Source organism: Chelmon rostratus, chromosome 19, assembly GCF_017976325.1.
Source record: "Chelmon rostratus isolate fCheRos1 chromosome 19, fCheRos1.pri, whole genome shotgun sequence".
Lineage (NCBI taxonomy): Eukaryota > Metazoa > Chordata > Actinopteri > Chaetodontiformes > Chaetodontidae > Chelmon > Chelmon rostratus.
Genome location: NC_055676.1, coordinates 17172827 through 17189162, shown reverse-complemented (window position 1 = coordinate 17189162; position 16336 = coordinate 17172827). Strand labels below are relative to the sequence as shown.

Below are 16336 nucleotides of genomic sequence, written 5' to 3'. Positions count from 1 at the left end.
TGGAAACCTGTCTCAACCAGTGCACCGACTGGCTGCGAGGATGTGTCTCATTCCCCTGCTGGAATAAAGAAAAACACACTCGCTGGACTGTGAGAACAGACTTTATTTACTCAACACCTGCAGGTACTAATACCAGACACAGAGATGCAGATGTGACCGGACAGAAAACACCACTCATGGACTCCTTTAAAAATGCTGTCAAAAGGAAAAACACTGCAAGAATGAAAGGATCTAAGTGTTAACAGGTCAGATGTTGTCCAACAAGGCGAGTGGCAGAAAAGAAATCAAATAAGGAGAGAGGGGAGCAAAAATGATCACCAAGCCTGTATGTGGCACCTTCTCCTTTCAAGGAAGATCATTTTACCCACTCATGAAATTACTGTTTCTATGTAAATATATACACACACACTTTATACAGCTCCTCGTCTTTCAATGAAAAACAAAGATCATTTTTTCTTTTTGCCATATCCAACTGGCACGTTTATCCCACCTTAAAGCAAAAGATTGACATTTTGGAATATATGCTTATTCAATTTGAAGAGTTAACTGTTAGTCAGATGAAACCACTACTGGTACTGGTCTCATCTAGCGCTGACTCTCCGCCACACACAAATAAGCGCATTTCCCGAAATGTCAAACTACTCCATTAAAGCCGATCGTAAAAGTATAAGATCGTAAAAAGCACTTCATTTGAAGTGGAAAAGGATGTTTGATGTTGTGTACAAATTAAAGTTTATTTAAAAGGTTCTTTAACCGTTCCAAGACCATGCATCTTCATTTGAAGAGTGTGCTTAAACATCTGAGGGGAAAACAACAACAACAAATAAAGCAAATAAAAGTTCCTTACAAAAAGATTACATTCTGCATGCTGTACTGAACTGAGGGAGGCAAGGGCCAGGAGCGGCTCACAACAGCAAAAGTTATCACACAGATGGGTTTACTCCAATGACAGCACAAGAATCTCCTAAAAAATAATTACACCAGCACAGAAACATGTTGTTGACTCCTTGTTTGCTGTTTGACAGCTTAAGATTTAAAAAAAAAAAAAAAAAAAAAAGCACTGCCATTTATAGATAGATGTGGTGTGTGATAGTGAGGGGAGGGGGCACATCTACCCAAAGCAGAGGAATGTAGGCTCTGAATAGGAGGAGCAAACAGTATGGCAGCATGGCTTCAATCTTCTTCTTCACTTGCTTCTTCTTAGAAGAACCGGCCAGAGAACTGCCGCACACTGAAACAAACGACAGATGAACATCAGAACAATTCACGATAACGTCGGTCATGAGCTGTTGATGCTGGATGCTGCAAACTGTTAAAGACATTTCTCATGAGTAGCACAATTGTAAGTATTAAGAAGTATGCCAAGGTCAAGGCTGAAAATAAATTATGTCTGCGAGAAGCAATATGACTGCTGAGACCAGCTTAGCCAGTTAGTGATGCAGAGAAAAAGAAAGTGTCTGTGAGCTGAAAAGCTCTTTAAGACGTACGGGTGTTAGGAAAAATAAGGCTCAGCACTGTTATGTTCTGGCATTATGGGCAAAATTACCTTTATCTAAGGCAGTAAAATAGATTTCAGTTTAATTTTTTCAGTATTTTCAGGAAAATGTCAGGGTTTTACAGAAGCTTACTAAAATTAGGGCTACAACTATAAACCATTTACTATTTTTGCTTAAGAGATGATTCGAATGAGGAATCAGACAAAACATCAGCACCATTTCAGTGTTTGTTACTGATCTTGGGTCAACTTCTAGACCAAAAACTAAGGAAGCAGTAAACAGAATGTGATTATTTGCTAATCCTTTTTGACATACACTCAAGTGAAAATATATTTAAAGTTTTACCTCATCAGCTTAATTGATTTTTTTGCAAATATCTACTTATTCTGAATTTGATGCAGTGACATGTTTCCAAAAAGTACAGACAGGAGCAACAAAAGACTGGGAAAGTTGTGGAACACTCCAAAAACACCTGTTTGGAACATTCCACAGGTAAACAGGTTGATTGGTAACAGGTGATAGTATCATGATTGGGAATGAAAGGAGCATCCTGGAAAGGCTCAGTCGTTCACAAGCGAGGATGGAGCGAGGTTCACCACTTTGTGAACACATGATTGGATAAAGGAGATGAATACATGAGTTCAGGAACACGTTGTAGAACTGTTGTTGGTAAACAGTTTGTTTGCAAATGACTGAATTCCGTTTTTATTTACATTTACAAAGATTCTCAACTTTTTTGGGATCGGGGTGTATGAAGATTATGTGTGTGTAACCTGCAGAAAAAAAAAGTACCCTTGGGAACAATTAAATGAAAGTGAACTATATGACTCAGGAACTCAAACAGATCCAGTAGTGAATGAGCACACAGGCCCTCAGAGGAAGGCACACCGCTCCAATGAGGTGAGTGTTTTTGAGCAATCAGAGGAGAACATGCCTGTTCTGCAGCAGGTACTGGGCATTCTGGATCTGGTCCTGTGTTCCTGTGATGGTGATGATGCGGTCCTCAGAGCCCTCTAGTGGTTCATCAATCTTGATGGATGCCCCAGACTCGTGGCGGATCTGCTTGATCCTCTGGCCGCCCTTACCGATGATGGAGCCAGCCAGCTGCAAAACAAGCACACCGGCCAGTTGAAAATGGATTTTCCTGCGTTTCTTTACCACAGGAGTCAGTGACGAGACGTCTTACTCACATCTTTCGGGATGGTGACTTGTGTTGTGATGACTGGGCCTCCAATATCACTGTATGAGCCTCTACCACCTACAGAAGCAGGAGAGAAAGAACATTTAAAGTCAATTTGTCTTCAACTAAAGCAATGCAACAAGTAGAAACAATCCCTTTAGCTTAGGAAACAAGACACTGGGACAATAATAATCCATCCCCACTCACCAGACTGAAAGTGCTCCCAGGAAGAATTGTTGTCTTTGAAAACATTGGAAACAAGAAAGTGAAAAATGAAAATACACCACAGGGACAAAGACAAGCGATAGTGTGATAGTAAACAAGTAAGTCAGCAAATTCCCAAGACAAATGCGTTTCCTCTCCATGTGCTCTAAAGTTATGTATTTGTTGTTTAATAGGAAATGTTCATTTGTTGATGTAACTCCTGGGGTGTGGGGACATGTCGAAACCTGGAGCAACAGCTTTACAACAGACTGCAAACGGGCAAGCAACACCAGTGATCAGGCAACCAGGCAGGTTTAAAACAACTGAGCATTACAGTTAATGTCTAGGAAGAAGGATAGCACGCAGTGAAACGTCTGTTATCATCCATTCTGTAGTAAAACCAAAAAAAAGGAGTACAACTAAAGCACAGTTCGCCAAAAGTCATCCAGGAAATCACTCTGCAAAAACGGGTAATCAGCTGCTACACATTTTTGGTATTAACTTTACTTTTCTGTTTATTTTGAAAGAGATTATACACTCAGTGTCCACTTTATTAGGTACTGTCTAATACAATCCAGCTGTTCTGCCATAAAGTTGACTTTTACGATGCCTGTAATGCTCAGTTTTCTTGATACAGTTACAGAGGTTAAATCATGTGTTTTAGCACTGAGGTCATAGTTCGTAGTGGAGCTGTACTAGACTGGTTTCTACTCAGTGGTGTTTCTAGTATTCTGCCCCCTCATGAATGTAGACAGGTAGAAAAAAAACCTCTCAATATAATGCAGTCCATTACAACACCACCTTTAACTATGACCTCAGTAATAAACATGATGAAATTCACACATTGCTAATAATGTGACATGTTTAAAATCAGTGAGAGCTGAAACTATGAAAATAAGTCCCAAGTTAAAGAAAGAAGACATGAAATAACTAAATCTGTGCTGGATTTACATAAATGTCAACACTCACCATATCCGCCTCCACTCTGCATTTCAGGAACGATTGGGGGGGGGGGGGGGGGGGGAGATTAACATAAAACTGTTTTAATGACACAATAATGAAAGTATTCTATCAGACCGTTTCAAAGACTTCAGCACAATAATAAGGCACACACTCTGTATCCATTCTACATTATATCACCAACAACCTGGGCAGTACTGAGTGGGATCATTTTTTATATCCAGAACAGTCTGAATTACCTGAGGCACAGATTCAGCAAGGTGTTGGAAATGTTCCACCAGGATCTGAGTCTGTGCTGATTCCACAGCATCAAGCAGTCCCTGCACATTTCTCAGTGACATTCATGCTTCAAATATCCCATTCCACTTTATCTGAAAAGTACATTATTGGTTTGAAATCTGAGGTCCGCAGGCCACTGAAACAATCTGAAGTAACTTTGGGACCATCCTGAGATTAGAAGCGTTTTGTCATTATCTTTCTGCAATTAATAAATTTTTTAAAAAAAGGCTGATCACAGAAATGATTGCTCCCACCTGCTCAGCAATAATGTCTTAAAGACACCTTTAAAGCTCTCAGTACCAAAAAGCTGACATGTGGACACACAAACTTACTCCCACAGAGCACTTGAGAGCATCTGCTTAGACCTGTCTTGGTGTGGTTCTTCAGCATATGCCAGATTGACAGCTTTCCCACCAGCCAAAATAAATGAAACCACCTCAAATACACCAGCAGTTCAAGCCCAACATGCACAATCTACTGGCAAGGTGTGGGCCACCTGCAGAAGTCACCACCACCAGATCTCAAATGATTGAGATCTGGTGGAACGGCAGATTTGCAGCGTGAAATGTGCAGCTGACAAACTGCAGCAACTCTACGATACTATCATGTCCACATGGACCAGAATTTAACAAATATTTGAATCCATGCCATGAAGAATGCAGGTTGTTCTGGGGTCAAAGGGGGGTCTCATCCAGCATTAGAAAGGCATTTCTAATTAGACTTTAGAGTTCACACAGCCCTCAGACTTCTGGTTAGTCTGGAGCTGTGAGGTGCTCTGAACAGATTTTTTAATTCTAAGATAAAACAACACGGGGTGGGATGCAGATGCCATAAGACAAGAAACATAAAATGATGAACGATGCAAACAGAAAGGCTGGAAAAGGAAGATATGTCAGTGAACTATTTTACATTGAAGCAGTCACAGGTGGCAACTCAGAAGAAACTAGGTCAACATATCAAAATTTATTTAGTGCTTGACCTTTTTAAAGCAAAAGGAATGAGAAATAATCTGGGATATTTCTTTTTTTATAGACATCACTTTGTATTTGGGACATTTAAATGCAAAGTAATAGATTGCCTTAACTCCATAAAGCCACTGACTATTCAAGCTGCTAATAGGGAAGTCCAAATTAGAGCAAGGTCATACCCTAAATACATAAAAACAAACATTTCTGCTTACGTTTTTCTGTTACTGAACATATAAACACTTCGCAACCTTTTCCATTACCATGTCCTGTAAACCAGATGCTGTATTTAAGAAGCTTTCAGATGAGTAATAGGAAGTGATAAGCTTTCTTTATTATCTAAGACTGTCTTCTTATCGTGTTTAAGCATTTTTCATTTGCATTTTGTTAAGCGAGAAGAGATACACATGTCTGATATTTAGGCTGTCCTCAAGCACACCGTGTTTGTCCTCAAATCTCAACAATTAACTGACATCTACTGGTATTTATTTGATCAAATGTACTTTGACTTCTTATCGAAACAGTTTGCTCGCAGCCAAGACCTGAAGGGAACCTGTTCAGGAATCACTCTGGTTTCAGCTCAAGTTCATTTGCTAGCCTGGTGGATCCTCTGGACCACGTACTCAGCTGCTCTGTGGTAACCAAGGAGACAACTGTTGCCAGGCAACAACAGGCCTAGATCAGTGTGCATACACAGTGAAAAAGCAGCGCAGTGTCCATGCCTCCGTGCTTGTACTACACTCAGAAAAAGGAATTCCAATCACCTCATCTGAAAAATAATTCACCAACAGCGACTACAAACATGCAGGAAGCTACAAACAGCAGCACCTGTAAACATGGACGCCACTCACCATGCTATCATAGCGGTCTCCTCTGCCTCTTCTGTCACTACAGACAAAAAGGTGCACATTAATATAGTTTCTCTAGTCTAGATGTAACTTAACACCACAGTATCAAACAGGTCGGCGCTGCTAGATTGGTATTTAGAAAGCTGTGAGTGTGAAAGGACATGCAGACACGACAGATGACCTGTGACCAGACTCTGAATCAGGGCTGGTGGCTTGACACTCAGCTGCTGAGCAACTTACACTAATATTTGTCACTTTGCTTTCAAAAGAAAGTAGGCTCACAATCCTACGCCATACTCACCTTGGTCTGTCGTCCATGCTGCCATGATAGCTGCTGTGTGAGAACCTGTCTCCCCTGCAAACAATGAAAGACAGAGAAAGTGTGATGGGAAAATAAAACAGAAATGTCGAACTGCATCTTGACAATACAGCATTTAATGAGTTGGTCACACGACATGACTGCCAAAGCCAGTCAGATCGCTGTTGTGTTCACACACAACTTTGTGTCTTGTAACGCACGCTACATGACTGATTAGCAACAGGAGGGTCACAAGTCCTTTCAGCAGGATGAATGCCCTACAAGCCTGTCAGCAAACTACGTTTTGTCACAAAAACATACATAAGAAGTGAATCAGGAGATGACGTGAAACCATGTGCGGGACCGGATCTTTTCCTCCAAAAGAAACAAGTGGTTCAGGTTGATTGTGTGCTGATTTTCAGCTTAAAAACAAGGAAGAAAAGGAAACGGCTATGGGTTGAATATGGTTTGAGGCTGCTGTTCCAGTGCTATTCCATCTCCCCTTCTTGACTCCTCCCCTTCCCAAGCCCACATCTTCCTCTCTCATCGCAGCCCCCTTACCTGTCTCTGACACTACCACATATTTTGCCTACTTAATTTCATTTGGTCATATCCCAGGCATCGGCGACCTCCTGGTGATCACCCGCATCGCAATAGTTAACACATAGTAATCGAGCAGCAAGCGAACGCTGATTTGCCTCTGGGGGGGCTGTTGTTGGCAATCTCCAAACACTGTCAGCGTCAACTCAGCATTAGGATGCGATCATACCTAAAGTTTGATTTGTTTAGTCCAGAACAAGGAAAACATTATATTTTGTTGCCTTTTAGCTCTGGTTCAGTTCATTTTCACGCTGAATTTTTACAAATCTACAAAGCGCTGTTAGCATGAGGTCACATGGACTGACAGGTCACCTGATTGGACATCCTGCAGTATCAACGCTACTTGCATCCACAAAGGGAAATCAAATTGTGGTGACTGAAAGTTAAGTATGCACGTGTCTTTTGAGAATATTTATCTGCCGTCACAAAGAGCTCACGAAAAAATAATTTTGATCAACACTGTTGGAGACGTCAGACAGTCTCGGTCTGGTTCTTTAGCACATGCCAGATTGACAGCATTCACGCCAAAATAAACGAAACCACCTCAAATACACCAGAGTTTGTTTTAACGAACCAAACCAGTTAGGCGTGAAAGCACCCACAGTAAGTGGGCTCCTCCTCACCCTCCTCTTGGCGGCGGTGGCGGGGGAAGAGGCAGGTTTCGTGCTCGGCTGCCCCCTCGTCCACCTCTGCTCAGCGGTGGCGGTGGACCCCGGCGGGGGCTCATGTCGTCGTAGTCTCTTCTGGATGGAGGCAGGGGTCTGTTGCCACGAACGGGGGGCATGCGCTCAAAGCCCCCACGCACACGAATGGGGAAGCCACCGATGGGTCGCCTGCCTCTCTCCTCAAATAACATGGTGAAACCGCCATAGTCGTACGTCTCGTCGTAGAAATTAGGGTCATAAGGCTGGGCACGACCTTTGATTGGTGCCTGCAAAACAGAAAGATTGCAGGCTCTGTTCTGCTCTAAGATAACTGCTGGAATTTGCTGAAACACACAAACAATACTCAAGCGTGCCGACTTTTCAGACATGATACATCACATTTAAATGAGGGAGCTCAACCTCTAGCATTAGAACTATTCTTACATCTGCAGGAGATGAAACACATGACTGTATTAAGTGTGTTGAGGCTTTCAACAGATCTCAGACATGTAAACTCACCTCTGACACCAGCTCCAGGATCACTTTTATACATTCAATGACACGTTCTGGCTTTCCTCCCACCAAGACGACTCTGTCAGTGGAGTGTGGACAGCATTCCTGGAACAACTTGATGGTGGTCTGGGTGTTCTGGTACGCGGGAACATGAAAATGTTAGTCTTCTATTCAAACAATCACTTTTTATCTTTGCTGCCAAACTCACCAATGACTCTAGCAAAAAAGTACTCTTTTCATGCATGTATATAATGTCATAATGACTGAAACAAGAATAATTCTGATTTTGGTGATTCATCCAGGCCAACTATTGGTGTTCTGTCCTACCTCTCTCAGCTCCTTTATCTTGGCACCTTTTACCCCGATGATGCCCCCTGCCAAGCTCTGATGGATAAGCAGGCGAAGCTCACTGTCAAAATCAATCCCACTGTAATGCTGGTACTATAGAAACACAAAGCAAGATCAGTCATGTCAGTAGGGCCTGAAACGCTTCCCACTGTTGATTAACAAAGCATTTCTGCCTTTAGAGAGTCTATGTTTCCAATGCGAGACAAAATTATGGTGACCCGACTGTATGCGATAATAATATGGATATATAAGTAGAATGAAAACAAGCGTGTTTGTGGCAGAACACAGTGTACCATATAAAAGTTAAAAAAATAATAATATTGGGATTTATCAATACTCATATATTTTTAGATTAGCGCTACACTGCCTGATACAAGCTGCTTGAATTGCTGTAGTCTTGTTTTAGGAAGACCTGGCCAGGAATATCAGTTCAGATTAGTTCAGTCTCACATCTCTAATATTAAATAGTAGTAAAATAAGAAGCTTGTGCCAATTTTAGAAGCAGCAACTGACAAGACTTAAAACGACAGCAAATAATTGGCACTCAAATTGTTGCTGCATCAGTCTAAAAATTATTCTATGACAAGAGAAACTCTCAATAAATCATACCGCATTTGCCAAAAACAGAAAACTGTACTTGTTTGGAGGAATCGTGATGGCAAAGACGAAGCTTATTTAAGAAAACAAGATTCCACTGAGCAGTTAGAAAATCTCCAAATAAACAACAACCTAAAAAATAACACTGAATCACAACTTTAGTGACAGACAAAGGCTTTGACCTTAACAAAGGCAGTAGTTATGGCCGTGGCGCCATTTGAAAAATATATCCAAAGTCAACAAAGTAAGATGCATAATGTGTTTTAGTGGCGCACAAAAGCTGGAAAGCTGGAGCAACAGATGTGTAATCTTTCACTTTGATGTTTGGACACATCTGAAGCAATGTGAGCCAACTGCTACATATGGTGGCGGATCTGTATCGCTATCGGTTTGCCATTGCATGGGAGCCAATGCAGTGATGTTCCTGCACAGATCTGGGATCTCTCGCTAGCCGGGCACACGAAAGATCAGTAATAAACTCAAGTTTACAGTATAAAGGTGCAGAGTCTTCTTGAAAACAGACAAAATTATGTTTTTGTTTGTTTTTTTGACATCCATGTTAATGAGCTAGCGGGGCTTCTGCACTGCCTTTGGTTGGCATATTGCTACGTCTGTTGGCCCATTGCTGCCACCAACTGTCAATGAGTGGAATAGCACAAAACCAAAGGATGTGAATTACGCCGCCGTGTGTCCTTGTGTTCCCGCCTCACAGGATACCTCTAAGGCTCGTGCAGATCTCCATTATAACAGGCGAAACATTTCAAAAGGCGGTGTCATCAATCATCCTGCAGTGCCCTCTGTTCATGTAGACAGAATTAACAATGTAATTAAGATGGCGGCTCACCTCCTCTAGAGTAGGTATGATTTTCAGCAGAATCTCTCCAATAGTGTCGATGCTGGCATTCACACTCAGGATCCTGTTAGGAACCATTTTGGCCAAAAGGAAGCAAGGCATTACAAGGGGGACACATCGCAGAACACAAAGCAAAACCTGACAAAAAAATACGTTGAGAAGCTGTCCAGCAAACAGTTACGGACAAATTTACGAAAATGTTTCACAATATTAAAGAAAAATTAAGACTGCTGCACACTATGCATTCTAACTTTACCCCAACACTTGACTGATTTAACAGGCAGCTGACATGCACTCAATTTAAAATTATTTTCAAAGTAAGACAAGCATTGGGAGCATGGGCAGCTTCAGAACAGCTCAAATTAATGTGAGACTGGCCACATAGAGTTGGGGAAGGGGTTGTGAGAGAGAGAGAGATCTTTTATTACCATCCCACCACCAGCAAGTTGGGGAAAAGGAACGTAACAAACTGAAACAAATGCTTGCCATGACAACTGCGCCACCAGCACACCTTCTCATTGTGACCAGGTGGGCCACAGAGAACAGAGCGAGAAAGAGATGTCTGCTTTCCACAAGTTTCATGGTAAAATTAAACATCACAGCCAGGGCTGTGCGATATGACGGTATTTGTCTTTTGACGAAAGAAAAACATCCATTGTTTCATAACACGCTGCATCGCTTTCATTGTGTCGCAAATCACATCTTTTACAGCAATACGGTGGCAAGCAGCTCTCATTGGTGTCTTCAACACAAGGGACAAGAACTCAAAAACGCAGTGTTAAAAAACAGCTGGTGTCAAGGAATGTAACAGCCACCTCACTAATGGTTAAAAGTACAAACCAGCACAAACATGACCATCGTAAAACACCATGGCCTGAACAGACAAATTACTAACAAAAAGGATCTGCATTTTGGAACATGCAAACTACTCAGACCAGAATTAGGCATGATGGGAAATGTAGGACATTGTTAAAAGATTTTTCGTCATTTGGATGACGCACAGGTGCTGGCGGGAAATGTCCCTGAAGGCAACACAGGCAAACAGACGAGAGTGAACGCGACACAGCCAAGAGGAGCTCATAACTGAGAGAGGGGCTTCTTCTGTTGCGTGGTTTTGGTATGAAAAGTCGGACACGGACCAGAAAACCGGACTTTAAAATATATGCCGCAGACCAGTCCACAAAACGGGCAAAAACGCAGGTAACCTCTTTGCCACTGACGCAAGAATCATGTGAAAGGAATCAAGGAAAAGGTCGACAGATGAGAGCAACAAAAGCACAGTCACATTGGGATATTTTGTTTGCGACTGGTTAGAAATAGGCCTTTCCATGTGGTCATTTTAAATAAATGATTCATTGAATTTCCAGGAAATGTGCTCCATCGTGATATGTTTCAGAATCTGGATATGAAATTACCAGTATCAGGATATGAGATTTTGGTCATATCGCACAGCCCTAATCACAGCAAGGGAACACAGCGTCCAACAGCTGTGTTGCTAACCATAAAATGCCAACTACTTGGTAGTGGGTTGTCAGTGATTCTCTGCATGGACAATAAACTGTGATGAGAAAAGGTCCAACTCAATGGAGATGCTTTAATGGACAGAAAAATCAAAGGGAACAATACACGTCTCTTACAAGTGGAGGGGGGGGGGGGTGTTTGGGGGAGGGGGAGTAGACTGTCATGTATATAAAAATGTTAAAATGAAACAGAAGGCAGGTTATCAAAGACATGTGTTTCACTGTTCTAATCAGGCAGTGAGGCAATAACTGGTGGGACATACCGCTCTGGGCCACTGCTGTCTGGGACTGATACACTGGCATTGTACTGCATGGGCCGAGGTGGTGGTGGTGGTGGTTGTGGTGGTGGTTGTGGTGGAGGAGGTTGGCATTGGGCAGGGGCATTCAATCACAAGATGTCAAGTTAGGTGCCCGTTAAAGGAGGGGCACGGTTTATGGGCGGGGCCAACCGGGAGTGTCAGGTGGGCGGGCGGGCGGGCGTTCAGGGGCGGGCGGAGGTTGGGCCAACGTCAAGGTGGGCAACGCAGGAGGGGCATGTCGATCCAGTACATGGGCAACGGAGGAAGGTGGCCAAAAATAAAAGCAAAAAAGTAAAGGAGAAGGGAAGAGGGGGAGAAGGAATACATTTTTAATTGAATGCACGCTAAAATTTGACCCAAAAGTGAAATGAGAGACTTGAAACTGTGGTGAGTGAAGAAGAACAGGAAGTGTAACCTGGACAAAGACAAGTATAAAAAAAAAAAAAACAGTCTGGAGCACTACAGAGATGTACGTCCCTGGAAAAAAAACAAAAAACTATCCACTGAGGCTTTCAGACACCTGTTGTCCCCTCAAAGTTCAACACTGTGAGGGCGACTGGAATCAGGCTGAAACTCACAAGAGGACTGCAGAAAGAGTCCAATAGATCAGTCTAACAAGGCCTTCCTTCTCCACGTGAGCCAACTTGGTTTCGCCGTTATAGAGAAGTGATTTTTGACATGTCAATTCTTGTCAAATGAGTGATACCTGCAGGCAGGAAACGGGGGCCGTTTCTGCGGGAATCCAATGAGCCGGAATTTAACTTTGGGGCCTTTCAATTTAAATTGGGCATTAGTTAACTAAATTTTCTCCTCAGGTGCAGAAACGTTAGCATCTTTTTATCCATTTACTCACGTCTGTGCGTAGGGCTTTTATGTTCTTGCCACCCTTTCCAATAACAGCACCGGCATTCTGTGAAGAGAAAGAGGTTTCTTTAAAAAAAAAAAAAAAAAAAAAACGCTTTCATCAGTGCGTAAAGAAAACCAACAGCACGGCCAAACCGCTGACGCTGTTTGAACGGGTCTTTACTTTGCTCTGAAGCAGCACACGCAGCTCCACCATCTCGTCCGTGTTGCGAGAACGTTTGAAGGCCTGCTCCTCGTCCATGTCCTCAGCTGGGCGCTTACCTGCGAGGGAAGACAATCCAGATCAAATCTGAGGCAGGTGGTCATTCTGTGCGAGGTTTCATCAGTTACAGCAGACGTCCTGGTCGATAACTTTAACGCCACCCTGAAGAATTTGACAGCTCCCTACTTTGGCACCCCAGCATGGCAGTATAAAAAAAATGCAATCTTTGATTCTTTTGACACGGTTTGCTAAAAATAAAATCTTTCTATAATATTCTATAATCACATAATAATGCTACACATGGTGGCTAAACTTTAGGTAGGAAAAAATACCAAAGGGAAGCCATTCACCATTACTTGTCACAGCCACTGAAGGGTTAATCGAAATGACAAAAATATAAATACATGGCAAGTGCCAGGTCTACAGGATGTTCCACCCCAAGAATGGGTTTCATTCAGCAGCCAACTGTAACCTGGATTATGTCCAGCACCGCCATGTACCCTTCCTGGATTAAAACATGGGCAGATCTGCTCAGGGCCCACAGAACAGCAGTATCTTGGACAGGAGAATCCCTCAACCATCTGACATGTCCACATGCTATGCAGTGCCAGCCAGAAATGTTGAGTTTGTTTGCTTTTTTTCCTTTTTTCCTCCCTTGAGTGAACTAATTAGCTGGTATATGTACTCACAAACTCAGCTCATTTTCTACTTGGTGCGTGACTTCATTCAAGCAGTTTATATTATGGCCATGAATGGCAAGTTTTTCCCTTCACCACAGTGAAGATGTGCATGAGCTTACCATTGGTGTCGGTGTTGCTGAAGGCGTTGTCGTGATCCTGCTCTTCAATTTTCACCTCCATTGTCCAGTGTAACCGGGTGGAAATCTATTGTTAATATAACAAAGTCCGCCAGAGGAGTGCGTAAGTCCAGTGATGATGTGTTGCGTCATCACGCATGCACCTGGGAGGTTGCGGCTGTCCAATCACGTCGCTCGGAGCGCGTATTACAAGCTGTTGCCCCTTCTCTCATTCAGAAGGTGAGGGGAAGCATGCGGAGCAGCTGCTACAGGTCTGTCGCTACAAACAATTACTATTTTCACTCATAAATTCTAATTCATTCAGCCCTTTTAGACATTAACCAGCATTTAGAAACTTTGTTTCTAAATGCTAATGCTGGCTCTTTCATTGATGTGATTGATGTGCCACTACAGCACAATTGCACATGTGTGATTAATTTTGTGAATGTGAACATGTTATTTAAGAAATGAGTGACGTTTATTTGTTATGCTTATTTATGAAGTGGATGATTGATGTGTTTAAACAAATGCACTTTATTGATAAATGTTTTTTCCTATTGTTACTTATGAAGTGTATTAATTTTGGTGTACATCTAACTAGTTAGTCAACTGTTTATTGAAATATGGTCCTGTTTACATTGTACAGGCCAGGTCTTTGTACGGAGGCAGAATCAAAATCGATGGCGAGCTAGACACTGTTTTGGAGCCGCCTTGTTTTCTCCTCACCTTCTCTTACACCCATACATACATACACACACACACTCGCAATTTGAACAAGGACAGTGGACATTTTGGACTCTACCCTGGCAGCGCACAAACTGGATTGTTTTCCCCAAGCGCCTCATCTCCAATTAACTCTGTGTTTTGCGATACATAACATGGTGTGTGTGCAACTGCTGCCCTTATGGTTACATCAGAGATTAATGTGATTTAAATGTTGTTGATGCATCAGACATGTCAAGTGCACTGTCCTAGTTAATTATTTAATCTGCAGATTGTAAATATTGGGGTCACTGTATATATTGTCACACAATAATATTTTGTACCAACTGCATCTGCTGTCTGTGTGTTTTATTGTACCACTACCTCCGAGAGTTTAACCCATCTTCTGAAGGCCTAGTCCCGTTATACCTTTAAAGCTATAACTTAGTCTGTGTACTTGCTACACTTGCAACTGCACTGGAATGCAAACAGGCTCCTCTCCCTGGATCTGCTTAAAAAAAAAAGGGAGCAAATAATACAATCAGACTGAATACATATGGAACATGCAAAGATACATCTAATTAAATATCCTAAATCAGGCTGCCGACTATAATCTGCTGATCATTTTGACAAGTAACGGATGAATTGCTTGGCTTACAATACATCAGAAAATAGTGAAAATGCCCATCACATGCTCCCATACACTCAATCAACAGAATAAACCCAATGATATTCAGCTTACCACCATATAAAATGAAGGAAAGCAGCCAATCCTAATAAATTAAGAGCTGCAAAGTAGGAATGTCAACCTAGTTGGCAGATTAATTTTCTCTAGTTAATCGACTAATCAGTGAATCATTTCAGCTTTAATAATAATAGCTGACAAGTCGGGCTGATGAAGACACATCAAGTGAAATCAAGTATACAGCCTGCAGGTATGAGTGATGTCTGAGGAGTTTTCAGTCAGAGTGAATAAATTCAGCCACAAGTGTCCTTCATGTAACTGGATGAGCATGAGCTCTGCTGTAGGCAGACCGCCCACCTAAATACACTGCCCACCTCCCCCAGTTGATCACTGCATGAAGCAGGTTGGACTTGTGCATCATTCCCGTATTGAGGCCTTTAAGTTATAGGAAGATGCTGGTTAACGCCTACATTGTTAGGAGATTTAGAATTGGCAGCACTCATTTTATCTACCGTGGGTTTTAAAGAGCGCACACAGTTACTCTCATGCACAAAAGGTTCTCCACAAAGCACATAAGCAAAGGTGCATCAGCGCCATTCAGAACAAATTAGCCGTTTGTCGAGAACGGTCGCCACGCGCTGAGCCGTTAACTTATATATTGAGCATTTTTTCCTCATTTTAACTCAAACTAAATCCAAACGAGCTGCCAGAGGAAGCTCAACATGAACAAAACTGCGCAATTCCTTCCACTTAAAGGGGAAACGTGTTAATCACCTGATCTGTCTGCCTGCAAACACAAGTTAGCTAGCTTCTTGCCGTTGAGGCTAAGTTGACATGACTTCGCTAAGCTAGCAGCTCTGCTAAGCTAGCCAGTTGGTTTCTGAGTGTTCTGCGAGGCGTGTCTACCAGCTACAGTGTACACGTTGCGACCGTCCAGCAGTCAGGGGCGACAAAAACATGAGCACAACGGAACAGCCCAGCTATCCTCGTCATGTCAGCGGTGAAACCTAATAATGTGAATCGCAGCAAGCAAGCACGTGAAAGGACGCGACGCTGAATACCGGAGCAACTATTATGTTAGTTGGAAAACAAACCTGCAGCAACACCACGTTCACTGCGGTCGTCCACGGTTTCCTCGCACAGAAACGCTCGCACGTTTTCAGCATGGAGAGAACATCCAGTGGATGAGCTCGGTTCGTCGACACTCGCCCGAGGGTTTGTTACTTACGCTTCCCAAGACAGCGCGAGCGGGCGGAGCTAAGGCACTTTAATTCACCTAAAGGAGCGGATATACCCGCATGGCCACGCAGAAAAATGTATCAAACTCTCTCTGACTTTCGGGTGTCTTTATCGCGAGTTTAGGCTCGCAGGCAGCTCCTCCACTCAGACTACCTACAACCCCGCCTCCTCCGGCAGACACTCCCATCAACAACCGCTGCGTGACTGCTCTGAGCGCTCTTATTGTCCTGAATATGACTGTCAG

The 16336-nt window shown here is 42.7% G+C and overlaps 1 protein-coding gene across 2 annotated transcripts; it reads right to left on the bottom strand.

The window, feature by feature from the left end:
- Positions 1-83: 83 nt before the first annotated feature.
- Positions 84-16226, bottom strand: hnrpkl (heterogeneous nuclear ribonucleoprotein K, like). 2 transcript variants are annotated; one of them, XM_041959812.1, is made up of 16 exons: positions 15948-16226; positions 13470-13554; positions 12632-12729; positions 12458-12514; positions 11569-11612; positions 9777-9849; positions 8315-8428; positions 7994-8122; positions 7454-7761; positions 6234-6287; positions 5936-5972; positions 3850-3865; positions 2884-2916; positions 2687-2754; positions 2431-2600; positions 84-1231 (listed from the first exon to the last, which is right to left on the bottom strand). In XM_041959812.1, exons 1-16 carry the CDS (start codon positions 16017-16019, stop codon positions 1201-1203), a joined length of 1389 nt encoding a protein of 462 aa, XP_041815746.1. In that variant the 5' UTR covers positions 16020-16226; the 3' UTR covers positions 84-1200. The 2 variants fall into 2 exon arrangements, with proteins under 2 accessions (XP_041815746.1, XP_041815747.1); XM_041959813.1 differs by lacking the exon at positions 2884-2916.
- Positions 16227-16336: the final 110 nt, after the last annotated feature.

Excerpts from the sequence above, each read along its gene's own strand:
- hnrpkl (XM_041959812.1), bottom strand. The coding sequence starts at position 16,019 with ATGCTGAAAACGTGCGAGCGTTTCTGTGCGAGGAAACCGTGGACGACC. Across the intron at positions 8,429-9,776 it reads TCATACCTACTCTAGAGGAG|TACCAGCATTACAGTGGGAT; the intron begins GTGAGCCGCCAT and ends GTGTTTCTATAG. Across the intron at positions 2,601-2,686 it reads AAGTCACCATCCCGAAAGAT|CTGGCTGGCTCCATCATCGG; the intron begins GTGAGTAAGACG and ends CTTGTTTTGCAG.